At 42.1% G+C, this 13,971-nt stretch overlaps 1 protein-coding gene across 1 annotated transcript in view; it reads left to right on the top strand.

Annotated features, from left to right (window-relative positions):
* The first annotated feature begins 309 nt into the window (after positions 1-309).
* Positions 310-13,971, top strand: part of cicb (capicua transcriptional repressor b) — a 45,033-nt gene continuing 31,371 nt past the window's right edge. Inside the window, exons 1-2 of the mRNA XM_014969427.2 lie at positions 310-862; positions 8,948-12,923. Of these exons, the coding sequence (XP_014824913.2) occupies positions 9,068-12,923 (3,856 nt within the window). The 5' untranslated portion in view covers positions 310-862; positions 8,948-9,067. The remainder of the gene's footprint in view (positions 863-8,947; positions 12,924-13,971) is intronic.

The following is a 13,971-nucleotide window of genomic DNA, read 5'->3' as shown; positions in this document are numbered from 1 at the left end:
GCTGAGAGCAGTGAAAGTGAGCGTCTGTTGCTGAGAGAAAAGGAAGGGGGGATGTAGTTGATGATCGGCTGCACCACACAAAGTGATAATTAGCTCAGAAAATAACTTTTGGACGTAAACTTTAGCTCATTTTCCTTTTTCGTCTGTTTTAACCCGCCTTGCTAAAAGTATAAGCGGACACAGTAATAAAAACGCACGTAGCAACAGTTAGATGTGACAATGACCGCATAGGGCTGTTTGGATCCTTCCTGTATCAACTTGTAGCGGTTGATGCGTTATCACGCTCTACTCAGGGATAGTACTTCTGCTGTCAATTATGGTAAACATACTCCTCAAGAAAAGAGGAGGAGACGGAGGGGACATTTGTGCCTTTTTATTGGCTGGCAGTCTCATACTCCCTCCTCTCGGCCCTCCCTCATGCTGTTCCTATGGTTCCCAAAGCTCTCATTGGATACTGTAAAGTTTGGGACAGGACACCGGTTTCGCTCAGCATCCCCGCCGCCATTGGCTGGACCTCTCTGTCCGTCCGCTAGACTTTGACAGCCCGCTACGCCCTCTGCACCGCAGCGCCCGCGCTGTTTGGCTACTGTATCTGTCAGCGGACTGTCATTGGTCGGTTCCCCAGCTGTTAGTGGTTCATTCACCATTTTGTGACTGTAGTGGAAAAGGAGAGCGATAGTTTTTTTTGTATCCTTGTTTGAGTTTCTGCGGAGGGGAAAAGACATGTTTTGTGCAGGAAAAGTAAAGTGCGAAGTATTCAAAGCCGACAGCAGAGGGATGTCACTGGGAGTTGCACTAGTCTCCCCATCGGGAAAATAGGACCGTAAATCTTTCTGTGGAATGAGGAAAAACGCTGTTTGAGGTGAGTTGGAACTAAGTTAGAAAAAGGTTAGTGAAGCTAAACTGACGTTCATTTTTATTTGCAGGAGTTAGCACGAGACTAGAATGTAGAAGCGCCAACGGTCGTCGAATGTTCCATAACCGTCCAAAGAAACGGAGTGACAAGGCTTCCGAGCCGAGGGGAAAAAACCCGAAGACAGGGGAGGGGTGGGAGCGTAACAGCCTAAAAACTTTCTGAAATGTTTCCCCATCCTCCTACAGAAAGATCCCGCATTAATGCAGTTGGCAATAACGTCGCTTGTTAATTGTAGAGTACTTTTTCTTGACCTTTGTTTTTGAGTTTTGCACGGAGCCGCGGCGCGTAGCGTAGTAAAAACAAGCGACCTATTTGCAGCGTTGCAGTCTAAATGTTTACTAACACGAAAAGCGATCTAATTCGGGATATTTTAAAGGAAATCAACAAGGGATAATATAAAAATGCATTTGTGGAAAACGTCATTTTGTGGTTATCTTGTACCACCGTCTCGTAGCCCTACTACGATTACTACAACCACCACTATACTACTAATGCCACGGCTGCTTACTAGAGCGATAACGAAAAGATTTCTGCGTTCACCTAAGTTTTATATATCCTCGATTCCTTGCAAGAAATCTATACTCGGTTGTGCTTTCGTGCACACTTTTCCGTTATAGTGCGTTTCTTGCATACAAAACAACGCTGCATGAGAATAATTGGGGTTAAGATAATTAAGCGTTACTTTCAAACCGGTTGGTTTGTGTGTGTTTTTTTCACCATCCTGCACAGCAAAGCGCTTGACCGCCTCGAGTCATAATATACTCCTTTGACATTGTAGAGCGCCTCTCGTAGTACTCACAGAGAAGCCGGGGATGCTTTCAGTGTTTTCTCGGCTTTTCCCTCCTCTCGTCGTCACTCTACTTTCCTGCTCTGCTATCCCGCAATCATATTCGAGGCATCCCATGACATCTGCACATTTCTAGCAGTTTTGCAGCATTTATCTCAAGTCATTAATTAGATGCTTGTTTTGGACATTTTGACTTCATCTGTCCTGCATGTTCCCACTGTGGCATGCATTCCCCATTATCCTCATTAATGCTCCTGTGTGGTCCTGATGTTGTTGAGAAGCTGGGCATTGATGTGACATTGGCATTTCTGCCATTTGGTCCCAAACAGGAAGAGTCACCTCTGATCTATGCTACAAAAACCCACGATCAATCCTGGCCACAATGTGTACAAATGTCAGACCTTCTTAGTGCTTATATTTTATTAAAGATGCACCGATCAATAGGCCAGAGATCGGAATCGTCCAATTTTTCCTGATCGGAATACTGAAATATGTAATTATTTTTCCTGTTCATAAATGAACTCCCTTTATTTTCAATGTATAGCTGCATCAATTACTTTACATGTGTTTTTTTTTTTTTACATAAATTGAATGTTTTTTTGTTTTTTTCATTCCCTCAATTTTGCTCGGTTCAAAACCACCACATTTCTTTATCTTTTGTGTGTTATAGACCTTACAAGGCGGGGGGGGGGGGAATAGTGTCGAACCTGATAGAAAAACAGACATCGGTATCTGCAGGGAAAAGCCCGATCGGTGCATCTCTTTGTTTTATTCATAATAATGTTATTGAATATCTGCACCGATCTACTAAACAATTACCAGCATTTCTGGTACGGCACAATATTCTCTTTCTGTAACAAGCGGCCCCTTTCGCTTGGATTCACACATACAGACACAAACACACACAGCTCACCCTAAAATTCCATAACTCCATATTCTTCTATTCAAATCATGTTGTCTGTGCAATCACCTCCCTCTCACGCATGAGCTTATAAACAAAATCGTGAGTGTTTGTTGAAGAGAGCATGTTGTCTGCTCTTTTTCCCCGTTTCACGTGTGAGTGTGTGTTCCCCGGTGACCCAGTTAAGGGCATAGCCGCCCTGCTGTACCGAAGAGTACGAGGACCACGACAGGCTTCACCATCACGGTCGTCCTTCTTTCCTCCTCTTTACGTTCTGCCTCCTCCGTCACTGCAGCCCTGTGCCCAGACAGACACCCATAAAATGTTTCAGGAGGGAAGGATGAGCTGCATGGTGCCTACATGCATACATCCTCTTTGACATGAGCTGCCAATGCAGCATTGCACGAGGCAGACACGGTCCAAACACGGCTGATACCTTTTGTACAACAAGCCGCTTGACTGCCCCCCACACCCTCTTTTATTTCATACACACAACCTGTGCCATCATGCAGCAGGACACATGCTGCCTCCTCTTTGACAAACTTAATAAACTGTCATCTGTTTATTAGAGTCTCATAGTTAAGTAATAAATACTCCACAACTTAATTTTCTCGTGGCAACACAGAGATGAGATCACTTTATAAATGACGGAGCGGCGTGAGTGTACGTGCCTGGTGCTTTACATGCACCTGCATCCGAACTGAAAAACTCAGTGAAATTCTAGATTTTAAGCTCATCAGAAAACTTGTGTGCATTAATTGCAGATATGCAAAATTTATACAGTGAAAATGGAGTTATGTACATATAGGAGATTGTATACATGGTAAAATAAGTGCATGATAATGTATAGGTCCAAGGGAGAGTTTAACAGTATGCATGACTGCGCTGTAAATTCCAGAGAGGGCATTTAGTGTGTGTGTAAAGTTTGGTTTTGCTGCCGACTGGGGCTACATTACAAGGAGGGTCCCTTTATCCTCTGTGTTTATTGGGTGAAACAGACGATTTTTGTCGTTTAAAGGGGGAGTCCAGTTTATTGCCATGGAGATTGCGATTATATGTCGATGTAAGATTTACGGTTTGCTTTAGACCAGAGCAGCAGCAAGTTTACTGGTGGCTGCCTCTAATGTTGGCTGGACAGTGTCAGGACTTGTCCAGATCACCTCTAAATTCCTTTTTCTCCTTCATCCAAATTCAGCCCAGAGGAGAACAAAATTGTATTTTCAGCATTTTTACTTTTTCCTCCAAAATTTTGACTGACATTTTATGTACTTCAGCAGCTCCCGCCACAGAGAAATTCTGATTCAGACTTGCTTGTTTGTATCATAACATTTTATTCAAGACGTGGTTATCATGGATTGATGCTTTTTGATTTTTAAGTTAAGGATTAGGTCACATGCGGTATTTAAATTCGCTGCTTCTCTTAAGCATGGAAATAGCAGATACCACATGCAATCAGTGTAGTTTTTCCTGTCACTGTAGTCGGGGAAAGCAAAAACACATTCAACTTTCTACATGGAAAATGACAAAATAGCAAAAGGGTAATTCACAATCAAAATGATATACATTTTACTTTGGTTACAACTACTCTGGAAATGAAATGAGAACACACACACACACACATATGCCTCCCTGGCTTATCAGCCAGAGTCTCGAGCGTTTTGGGATGGCCATGAGCATGACCAAACACATTTTTCTGTGCTAAGATCAGATCCTCGCCAGTCATTTAGCCAAACAGTCAGACATGTGGCTCTGACTCCTTCCTCTTTTCCCATTTTTCAAAAGTTCCTTTACAGACCCAGCATTCCCAGTCCAGGCCCCGTCATCTCCTCTAATGAAGGGGTACTTGGTCTGGTACTGGTGGGAGGTACGTTCCTTCAGTCAGAGTTTTCTCTCTCTTTTTTTGTTTTTCTTTTTCATGATTTTCAGGGATTAACAATTTAACACAATTCATAAATACACATCTACATACAGAATCAGAGATTAAACATGCGCCTTTTTGTTGGAAATAATTTAGGTTTGAAGTATAGAATGTAATACATTTCATGTTCTGCTACTTTGTTTATCCACTACACTCATTCACTGGATGTTTTTATAAAATCTGAATGCGCTACAAATCAGTGAGACTTAAGCCAACATATTTATCTTAAATTAAATCCAGTTCTGTCATGCACTTTTAGAGCAAGTTTGTAGTTACTATTTATTATGGAGAGATATGTTTCAGGTTGTGTTTTTAAAGCTTCACTTCTCTTTGAAACGTCACTGAAAAGGTCAGTATGAGAAACTAGAGAGGCACCGATCATTCTTATCTCAGCCGAGGCATTTTCCTGGTTTTCTTTAAAGTCAGACCAGTGCCAGTTTTGACCAATTTTGATTTTTTTTTTTAAGAACCATGATACATAAAAGAGAAAACTAGTGCTGCAAGGTTTGAGTCCAGGAGAAAACGAAGAAATGACAAGATTGTCTTCATTTAATGCATCGAATCATAATTTCCTAATCTGTGTCTGATTGTTTTAGTTAAAAAAAAATGTGGCATCAATCCAATTTGATCCACTCCTAGAACAAATAATGCATTTATTTAACACTTATAGATGAGCTTAGAGATAAATTTGTCCAATTTTGATCTTTATTGGATTGATTGTTTTAAAATTTGTGTAAAAGCCCATTCAGAGGGACTGATGCAGGGACTAATAAATGACAGCGTCCCTGCTTGTGTTGTGAGCCTAACTTATAGACTGTTTATGCTGTGATACAGTCATGATTGCGTGAACGACTCTTGGTTTTGATTAGTCATTTTTGTCCAGGGAGAGATGAGTTTTTGTACGGCACGAAGATGAACTGGTGTGTTACTCATTTATGTTGTTATTGTTAAACAGTTAACATTGAGGTCACCTTGTGTGTTAGTGTGTGTGTGTGTGTGTGTGTGTGTGCGTGTGTGTGTCTGAAAGACAGAGAAACTTTTTCAATGTCAGGACAGGAAGTGTATACGTGTACTGTATGAATTAGTGGGCAAGTGTTTATATCTGCATTTGTCGGAAATCATGCATTTGCACATGTGGGTGAGTTGCTGAGCATAACCGAAGGGGGAACACATATGCATACGTCTGTGCGGCTTGCTGTAAGTGTGTATGTCTGTAAATGTGTGTGTGTGTGTGTGTGTGTGTGTGTGTGTGTCATTGTATTAAGCCTGTAATCTTGCATCAGTGAGTGTGCCTGATCCTGCGCCAGGCTTTTAATTTCTCTCATTTTGGTCATATCTTACCGAGGCAGATTATTCCAATTATATTGTCTTTTTGGTGAAACACGAGTGTGTGTATGTGCGTGTGAGAAAAAGAGAGAGTATCAGTGTGACACTGACAAAAGGCGACTATGAAAAACTGAGACCTCGAGAAGAAGTGAGAGGGAGCCGACGAGTGCTAGAATGACTGTGGAAATTCCCACTGACTACACAGGAACAGCCTGTTTGATCAAACAACCAAACAGCCGTGTATTCCTCTCTTTCTCCCACTCGTGTTGTAGTTGTGACCTCACCCAGGCCTCCGCCAGCTATTTTCCTCTGATGGAAGTCAAAACAAATGTTCACTCCCAAGTTGATCGCATAGCATCACGTCCATAATGCGCAGCGTGAGAAAGCTTTGCTGTCACATGTTGAAGTGGATGGGGGAATCGAGTGGAGGGATCATGGAAACGATAATAGAGACTTTAATGTGTGTGTGTGTGTGTGTGTGTGTGTGTTTAAATGAAAAAAAGACTAACGATATCTTTCTCCTTTTCTTTCTCTCCTCCATTCTTTCTTTCCTTTATTGCTTTTGATACAAAGTGTTTTTGGTGACCTCTTACTTTTTTTTTGTAAACCAACAAGAGGCTCAGTCATGCTTGACAATAAATTTCTTCATCGTTGTTACAATATAAACGTTATATTTCTAGAGTTGTAATGATACATCCAGCTTGGGAAAGGAGACAGTGCACGATAACGAGTTCACGAGAATGAGACAAGATTTTAAATATATTTTTGGGAAAGTTAAGGATCCAAACGTTTTTCTTTGTTTATTTTTAAATCTAGATTACAGCTTTCACAAACTTCAAACCGTGTTGTAAAGGACCTGCAGACCTCTAGGGCGTTTTCTTGTATTCTCTTTATTCTTCTTTCTCTCAATCTTCCCCATTCCCTTTCAACATTTTGCTCCCTCGCTCTTCCTTTCGTTTTTTTCTCTTTGTCTCTGTCTTTTTTGTCTCCGTGTCCATTACATTTGAAATAAACCCAAAGCAATTTCTAATAAAGTTTATATATTAGAATAAACTTGTTATACATTTAAATATATTGTATGTGTAATATATCTAAATTATACATATATTTATCTAAATAAATATATGTCAAAGCAATAGCAAAAGCCGTAACGCTCCACTCATGAAATTAAATATCTTGGGCTTCTCCTTGGCACTTATAGGACACGTAAAAGATACTTATACATATATTTATCTAAATAAAATTTCAAACCATCATCGGTAAAAACTGTTTTAACATTCATGTCTGCTCAACTCTTCTTATCAGTGCATCCCTAACAGTGCACCTCTGTTTAGTGAAGAATTATCCTGAGGAAATTTGGCCAGTCTTGGTGTTTTAGACTTTAAACTAAACAGGATTCTTTAAAAACAGCAAAATTGCAGTTTGATTGTGATGGGAAGCTATAAAGCAGATGCCAAATTCTGTGTTGTTAGCAACTAATCATTATCCAGTCAGTAATCTGACAGTGTGTACAAATCTGGGCCTCACAATATATTGCAAATGTATCAGCATTTTTGGATATCAATAATTAGCTAATTTTAAAGGTTGAATGCATTTAGTTTCTCTAAATAGTTATAGTACAATATTCCTCAAGAAGCTACAAATAGGCAGACATCGTCAAATTCAGCTTTTTTTCTATAAAACTGTTTTTGAGATTAGATCGGGGTGATAAGAAGAACAAAAACATCTCAATTTTGTTGTATTGAACGGTTTTGATATTCATTTGTGGTTCTAGTTTGTAAGTTTGAATCTGTTTCTGTACAAACGTAAAGAACAAATAAGTATCAAAACATTGATTATAACTAATGAGATTTTGTTTTCAGAATGTTTTATTAAATAAGTCCTAAGCTTCCTTGAAACTTACAGGACTTTATTGATTAATAATGGCACATTGTCAGTGTTTCATTCCTATTTGCATTACTGTTTAAAAATGCAAATATGTTTAAGTACAACCAGCAAATGGCATAAATGTCGTTCACACTACACTACAGTCTCTCCTCCATCTGGTGAACCCACTCATAGCCTGTTAAGCCTCATGTGTCATCTGTCTTATTGCCTTTTAAAGCCTACCTTTACAATTTTTGACATATTTTGTTTCCCACTTAATAATCAAAATAGTTTTTTTGCCCAGCACCAGGTAAGGTGGGAAGAAGAAACTGCTTTTTACTTCCACTTGGTTCAGACACTTTCCACCATACAAAGTCTATTTTCACCATGAACCAAAAGCAGAAAGACATAATTACCGTTTACTTAGGTATTTATTTGTTGTAGGTCATGTTGTCATGAACTACAACAAAAACTACATTATCAACTTCAAAAACTACATTATCCTAATACCTTGCAACCCAAATATAAATAATTTGTAAATCATATGTAATTCATCTTTCACACCACATAGATGTTTTGCTTCTTCATCGCTGTCGTTACCAAGTATTGTCAGCCAGCCTGTCAAGAAGTCTTTGTTAGTTGAGGGCAAGTCATGAAGTACTTGGTTTGTTGCTTTAAAATGAAAGCACTGAGTATATATACAGGGTGGCAAGCAAGTCAATATGGAGACATGATAATAATCTCTTAAAGTAAAACAGTAAAAAGCCATACTGCTTCATGAAGTAATCTTCTATTTGAAGAGAAATGTTGTGGGATTTTCATGTTGCAAGCTCTCGTGCTGCAAGATCTTAATTATTTACATTTTACAATTATTTTAGAGCCAGGAGAAATGTTTTGGAACAATATTTAGATTTTATTTATTTATTTATTTTTTTAAGAAAAAGCTTAAGAAGAGTTTTGTTTTCCCTCTAGCGATCATTTTTGTAACACTGGAATCCAGGTTTAATGTTTTGCAAGCACACAACGACATGCATGCATGCATGCACTTCACGGTGAATCAGGGCAGGCATGGAGGGTATGCCCACTGAAAGCATACTCTAGATATTGAGCAAATGTGAGTAGTGCAGTGTAGCTGACTTCCATGTATGATGTAATTTTTTTTCCCTTAGCAGTTTCTGATTGTGAAGACAATAAATAACCACCTGTCTGCTTTATCGCCCTTCTCTTTTTCAGATTACATGGTGGAAAGCACAGAAAAAAAGAAGAAGAGAGCAAAATATTTAAAGGAGTGCCTTAAAATATAAAAGAGGAGCCTCATATAATCTGCAGCACTTTGTGTACAGTGAGCAAAAGATGGGACCGTTGAAGACAAATAGAAGACGATCTCCACCATTAACAAGAGGTAGAGGAGGAAAAAAACGAGTTGGTTCTCATCCCTTAAAAGAGAAAGACTCCAAAAGAGTCAAGAAGGAGACGCTTGTCAGAACCACACAGCACACACCCAGCACTCCTTCCAAACGCAAATACACCCCAACGCCCACAGATGCCAACTCAGATGACGAACCGATCACAAACAGCAATACTAACACTAAGGAGGAGACTACCGAGCAAATGAAACCTGTGGTGTTGGACACAAGTGATGGAAAGAAGCCAGAGGAAAAGACTGAAAAGGAAAAAACGGTGGGGACAAATGGAAACAGTTCCCCACCCACTGATTCTGTAGTATTGCCTACCTCTGCCCCAGCTCCACTCGGCATAGCTGCACCCCCACAAGCCACCAATCACAGTCCTAGTTTGGGCTCAGTTTCCAGTAGGAAGACGGCCACATTCAAAGCGCGCGTACCCAAGAAAAAATACATGTATGAGCACTTTGCTAACAATGCAAGTGTCACAAATAATATTCCTATCTCCAGCCCTGCTCTCATATCTAACAGCTACGGCAGTATCAACAGTAAAAACAGTGAAAGTGTGAATACTCTCAATAATATTTTTAAGCATAGTAACAATATTCCTAACAACATTAATAAAGGCACTAATGTGATCATAAATAGCAGTACTTCCAGTATCACTACAAGTGGTATTACCAGTATGACTAGCAGTAGTAACAGTTGTGCTGGAAGCCATAGTACTTATATAAATAGCATTAGCAGCAGAAGTAATAATTGCTCAGGTAATCAGCCATCAGTGTTAACAGTAGACAGTAAAGCTACAGAAGCAAACCATTTTGTCTCAGTGAAGGATAAAACCCTCAGGACGTCACATTCCGAGGAAAAAGACTCACTAACTGGGGAAAATGAATTGGAGGGTGCCCCTAACTCGGCACGCTCTTCCTCTACCGATACAGCTAGTGAGCATTCTTCTGACCTGGATGTGATGGAGGCAACAGGACCAAATGCTAATATCCACATCCTTGCTCCTTTCCTAAACTCACACCCTAAAGAGGTCAGTCTTTCAGAGGGACTAGCTGAAGCTCTGGCTAAAGGCATGAAAAACCAGAGAGTTCTGGCTCGCCAACTAAAAAGAAAAATGGAGAGTGACATGAAGACTGCCAACGGTAAAGATTCCTGCCTCCAATCTCCTATGTTTAGACCAGGGGTGGTGCGCAGGGTAAGTGGAGGTACTGTTGAAGTTCAGCTCCAAGGAGAAGAAACCCTTGTTAAATACCCCTTTTGTGGTGGGACTATGGTTACACCCTCTATAGAGGCTGAGAGTGCTGTCGACTTCATCTTAGATGCACCCCCACCTGGCATTTCCCCCGTAGCTGTTGGGACTCGAGTGTGTGTCCCATTTGGTGAGGAGGAAAGGAGTCCTCTGTTGTACAGAGAGGGGGTTGTTGTTCAGGTGGACCCCCACCCTGGTGTCTCGTTTCCTTACCAGGTACTCCTAAACGAAGACAGAGAAACTGTGGGTGAAAAGTTGGTGGGGGAGAAAGAGAAAGGCAAAGTAACGGGTCGGGTTGTCTGGGTGTCCCGACAGAGCCTGAGACTACTCATCCCTCCATGGGAGGTCTCCCAGTTAGACGGTGGGAGAGCAAAGGAGAGAGAGCTTGAGAGGGAAAGGGAGGAGAGGGAGCGCCGGGAGGAGATGGAGGTAGAGAGAGAAGTCTGCCAGTTAAGTATCGGCATGGGGGTGTTGGGAGGTGGAGCACGGCTGGGCCCTGGATTTTCACATGAGGGGGCTGCAGGAGTGCACACCTCTGGACCTGTACATTCACCTGCCAGTTCCTCCACCGTTAGCTCCAGTGTAGTGGCCATCACAAGTCATGGATGTGAAAACAACTTGTTGGGCAGAGAAAGACAGAAACAGCCTAACACACCAGAGGAAGATGTCGAGGTATCTCATTTTAACATGGGTCATTCCATTGGTCCAAAAGCAAACACTGGAACCTCCCAGTACAGAAACATTGTCTCCAAGCCGAGTAGTTATGTTCCTACATCCACTCACCTCTCACTGGTGAGGGGTGTAGGGCCACCTCATCTCTCTACAATAACTAGTCCTCTGCCAACCCCATCCCCTGCTTTACTCACCCCTGAAATAAGCAACACCACTCCAAACCTACCTCTAACCAAGACCACTCCCACCCAGACCCCTACTCCCACTTCTGGTGTGGGCTCCTCTCCGGGCTCCTCCCGTTCTAGGACTCCTCTCTCGCTGGCTCAGCAGAAATACAAAAAAGGCGACGTGGTGTGCACTCCCAATGGCATCCGTAAGAAGTTCAATGGGAAGCAGTGGAGGAGGTTGTGCTCTAGGGATGGCTGTATGAAGGAGTCTCAGCGTCGAGGATACTGCTCTAGACACTTGTCCATGAAAACCAAAGAGATGGAGGCAGCAGGGGGGGAAAAAGGAGGGGGAGGCAGCAGCTCAGGGACGGTGACCCCTTCAGACCTTCGGGGGAGGGCAAGCAGTGAGTTTGAGTGGGACGAGACCTCAAGAGAGAGCAGTGAGACCAGCAGCAGAGGAGACTCCAGACCTCGCTTGGTCCTTCCTTCCCTCCTCCCTCATGAACTGTCGTCAAGGTTTGATTTAGAAGAGTGCGAGGCTGCCAACATGCTTGTGTCGTTAGGAAGCTCCCGCTCTGGCACTCCCTCCTTCTCCCCTATCTCCAATCAGTCTCCCTTCTCCCCTGCCCCCTCTCCCTCACCCTCTCCACTGTTTGGTTTCAGGCCGGCCACCTTCTCCCCTATTACTGCATCCCCGGTCTTACAACACCGGCGACACCGGCAGCCCAGTGGTACAGGAGGTGGAGGGGGAGGGGGCAGTAAACCAACAACCCTAACAGGAGCAGGTGAAAGGGAGAGACATGTTTCGGGCATCCAGCCCTCCTTCCACAGTAACCTGACGTTTACAGTCCCCATGAGCCCCAGCAAGAGAAAATCAGATGCACCCCCTCCTCCACCTCTTCCCTCACACCACCACGATTATACACCCAAAACAGAGCTGGAGCTGGGGGACCTCAACAACTCTTTCAGGGTGCTTTCGCCCCAAACACCAGCATCACATTCCCGCACACATACACCCACCCTCTCCCAGTTTAAAGGACTGAACACACCTTCTTCCAGCAGGCCCCCATCCTCTGCTGCTGCCTCTCCTCCTCCTCTGCTGGTGTCCGCAACCCCTCCCTCTCCCCTCTCCACTGACGGAGGGCCTCGGCGAGTGGTCCCTATACCCCAGCAGACTTTGCGGGATTCCCCTGTCATTGTTCGAAATCCTGAAGTCCCACTAGTGAAGTTCACGGAGTCTCCCTTGGAAAGAGGAGGAGGAAGAAGCGAGGCAGCTATAGATAACACCCCACCCAAAGACATTGCTTTAACCCCCCTTACTCCTCAACCCGTCACAGGCCTCCAGGTTCCTGTCCCAATTAATGCTGCTGCAGCAACAGTACCCAACGGTACTGTCTTCTTGCGGAGCCCAGCCCAAACTCTAGTACTTGTTTCCCCGACACCTTCCTCTATACCTTCCACTGACCCCACTGCCACCCCCCTCCAAGCCCTCTCGGTTGCCGTAAGCACAACAGTGACAGCTTCAGCTCTAAGTAGCACAGACAGCTCCGGAGAACGAGAAGACAACAAGTGTACCGGGTTTGGTGGAGAGGTCCAGCAGCCGGTTCCCTGTCACCCCTCTCCCACAGCTCTTCTCCCTCTGATCCTACCAGCGGAAAGTCTGCACCCTGCCCCTCGAAAGGACATCATCATGGGACGTCCTGGCACAGGTGAGTGTGTGTACAAATGTGTCTGAGGTGAATGAGTTAAAAATAAAGGAGAGGAACTTTTCAGTCTCGCAGGAGGAAAAAATTTGGAATCAGCTGTTCTAAGATTATATTTGTGCATCTTGGGAATTTCTGTAAGTAGTATTCAAAAGCATAAATTAATTAAAAAAAAAATATATATATATATTAGAAAGTTCTAAAAATGCATAATTTTAGTCAGAGATTTCTGCACATCAGCAGTAATTTAGGCACAACAGGTGAAAAATATATCAAATAATTTTCATATAAAGGATTACAAGAAACAGAACACTCATGTAAAAATACTGCTTGAAATACGACTATCTAATTTTAATTAGATGCATTTGAACATTTTTGAGGAATTGTATATTATTCTGCAGAATATTAAGGATATCCCATATATTTTTTTAATTATATAAAAAAAAATTTTACATTCCATATTTATAATAATAGCTGCATTTTTCCATTAGTCACACACATTACTATCTCAGTTTCCACAGATTCCTAGTGTAATGGCCTTGTACCTGTATCTGGTACTTGGGTTTTTATTTTTCAATAAAATGGCCAAAATATGATTTTAATTATCATTTTCGCGAGGCTTAATAGGGTTATGGTGAATACAGATTATTTTGAGGAACAAGTACCAAAGAGAAAAACATCTTCACAAATTGAGCCAGAGGCATAGACAAAATGCCTTTTGCTTACTGAGAAAGCTTAGCAAGTAAGTGTAATTTCTTTTCTATTTTTTTTTTCTTATGCTCAACACACACGCGCACACGCACACACACACACACACACACACACACACACACAGTTGGGAATTGTTTTGAAGCTCTCTCAAAACAATTCTACCTTATAAAATATCAAAAATAGAGGGTGATTCCTTATGCATCATATTTATTTTTAATTATTAAATACCAGCCCAGTAACATTATGCTGTGTTGTTGTTATTCAGATTTGAGATTATATTTTCACTACAGGACAAGCTTAATCCAAAAAAAAGAAAAGAAAAACAGTTCACACTATTCTGGTG

The sequence above is a fragment of the Poecilia mexicana genome, unplaced genomic scaffold, assembly GCF_051168715.1.
Source record: "Poecilia mexicana isolate PSO_F unplaced genomic scaffold, ASM5116871v1 scaffold_16, whole genome shotgun sequence".
Taxonomy (NCBI): Eukaryota; Metazoa; Chordata; class Actinopteri; order Cyprinodontiformes; family Poeciliidae; genus Poecilia; species Poecilia mexicana.
The sequence above is the reverse complement of the archived record's forward strand: the minus strand, read 5'-3'. Positions and strand labels throughout refer to the sequence as shown.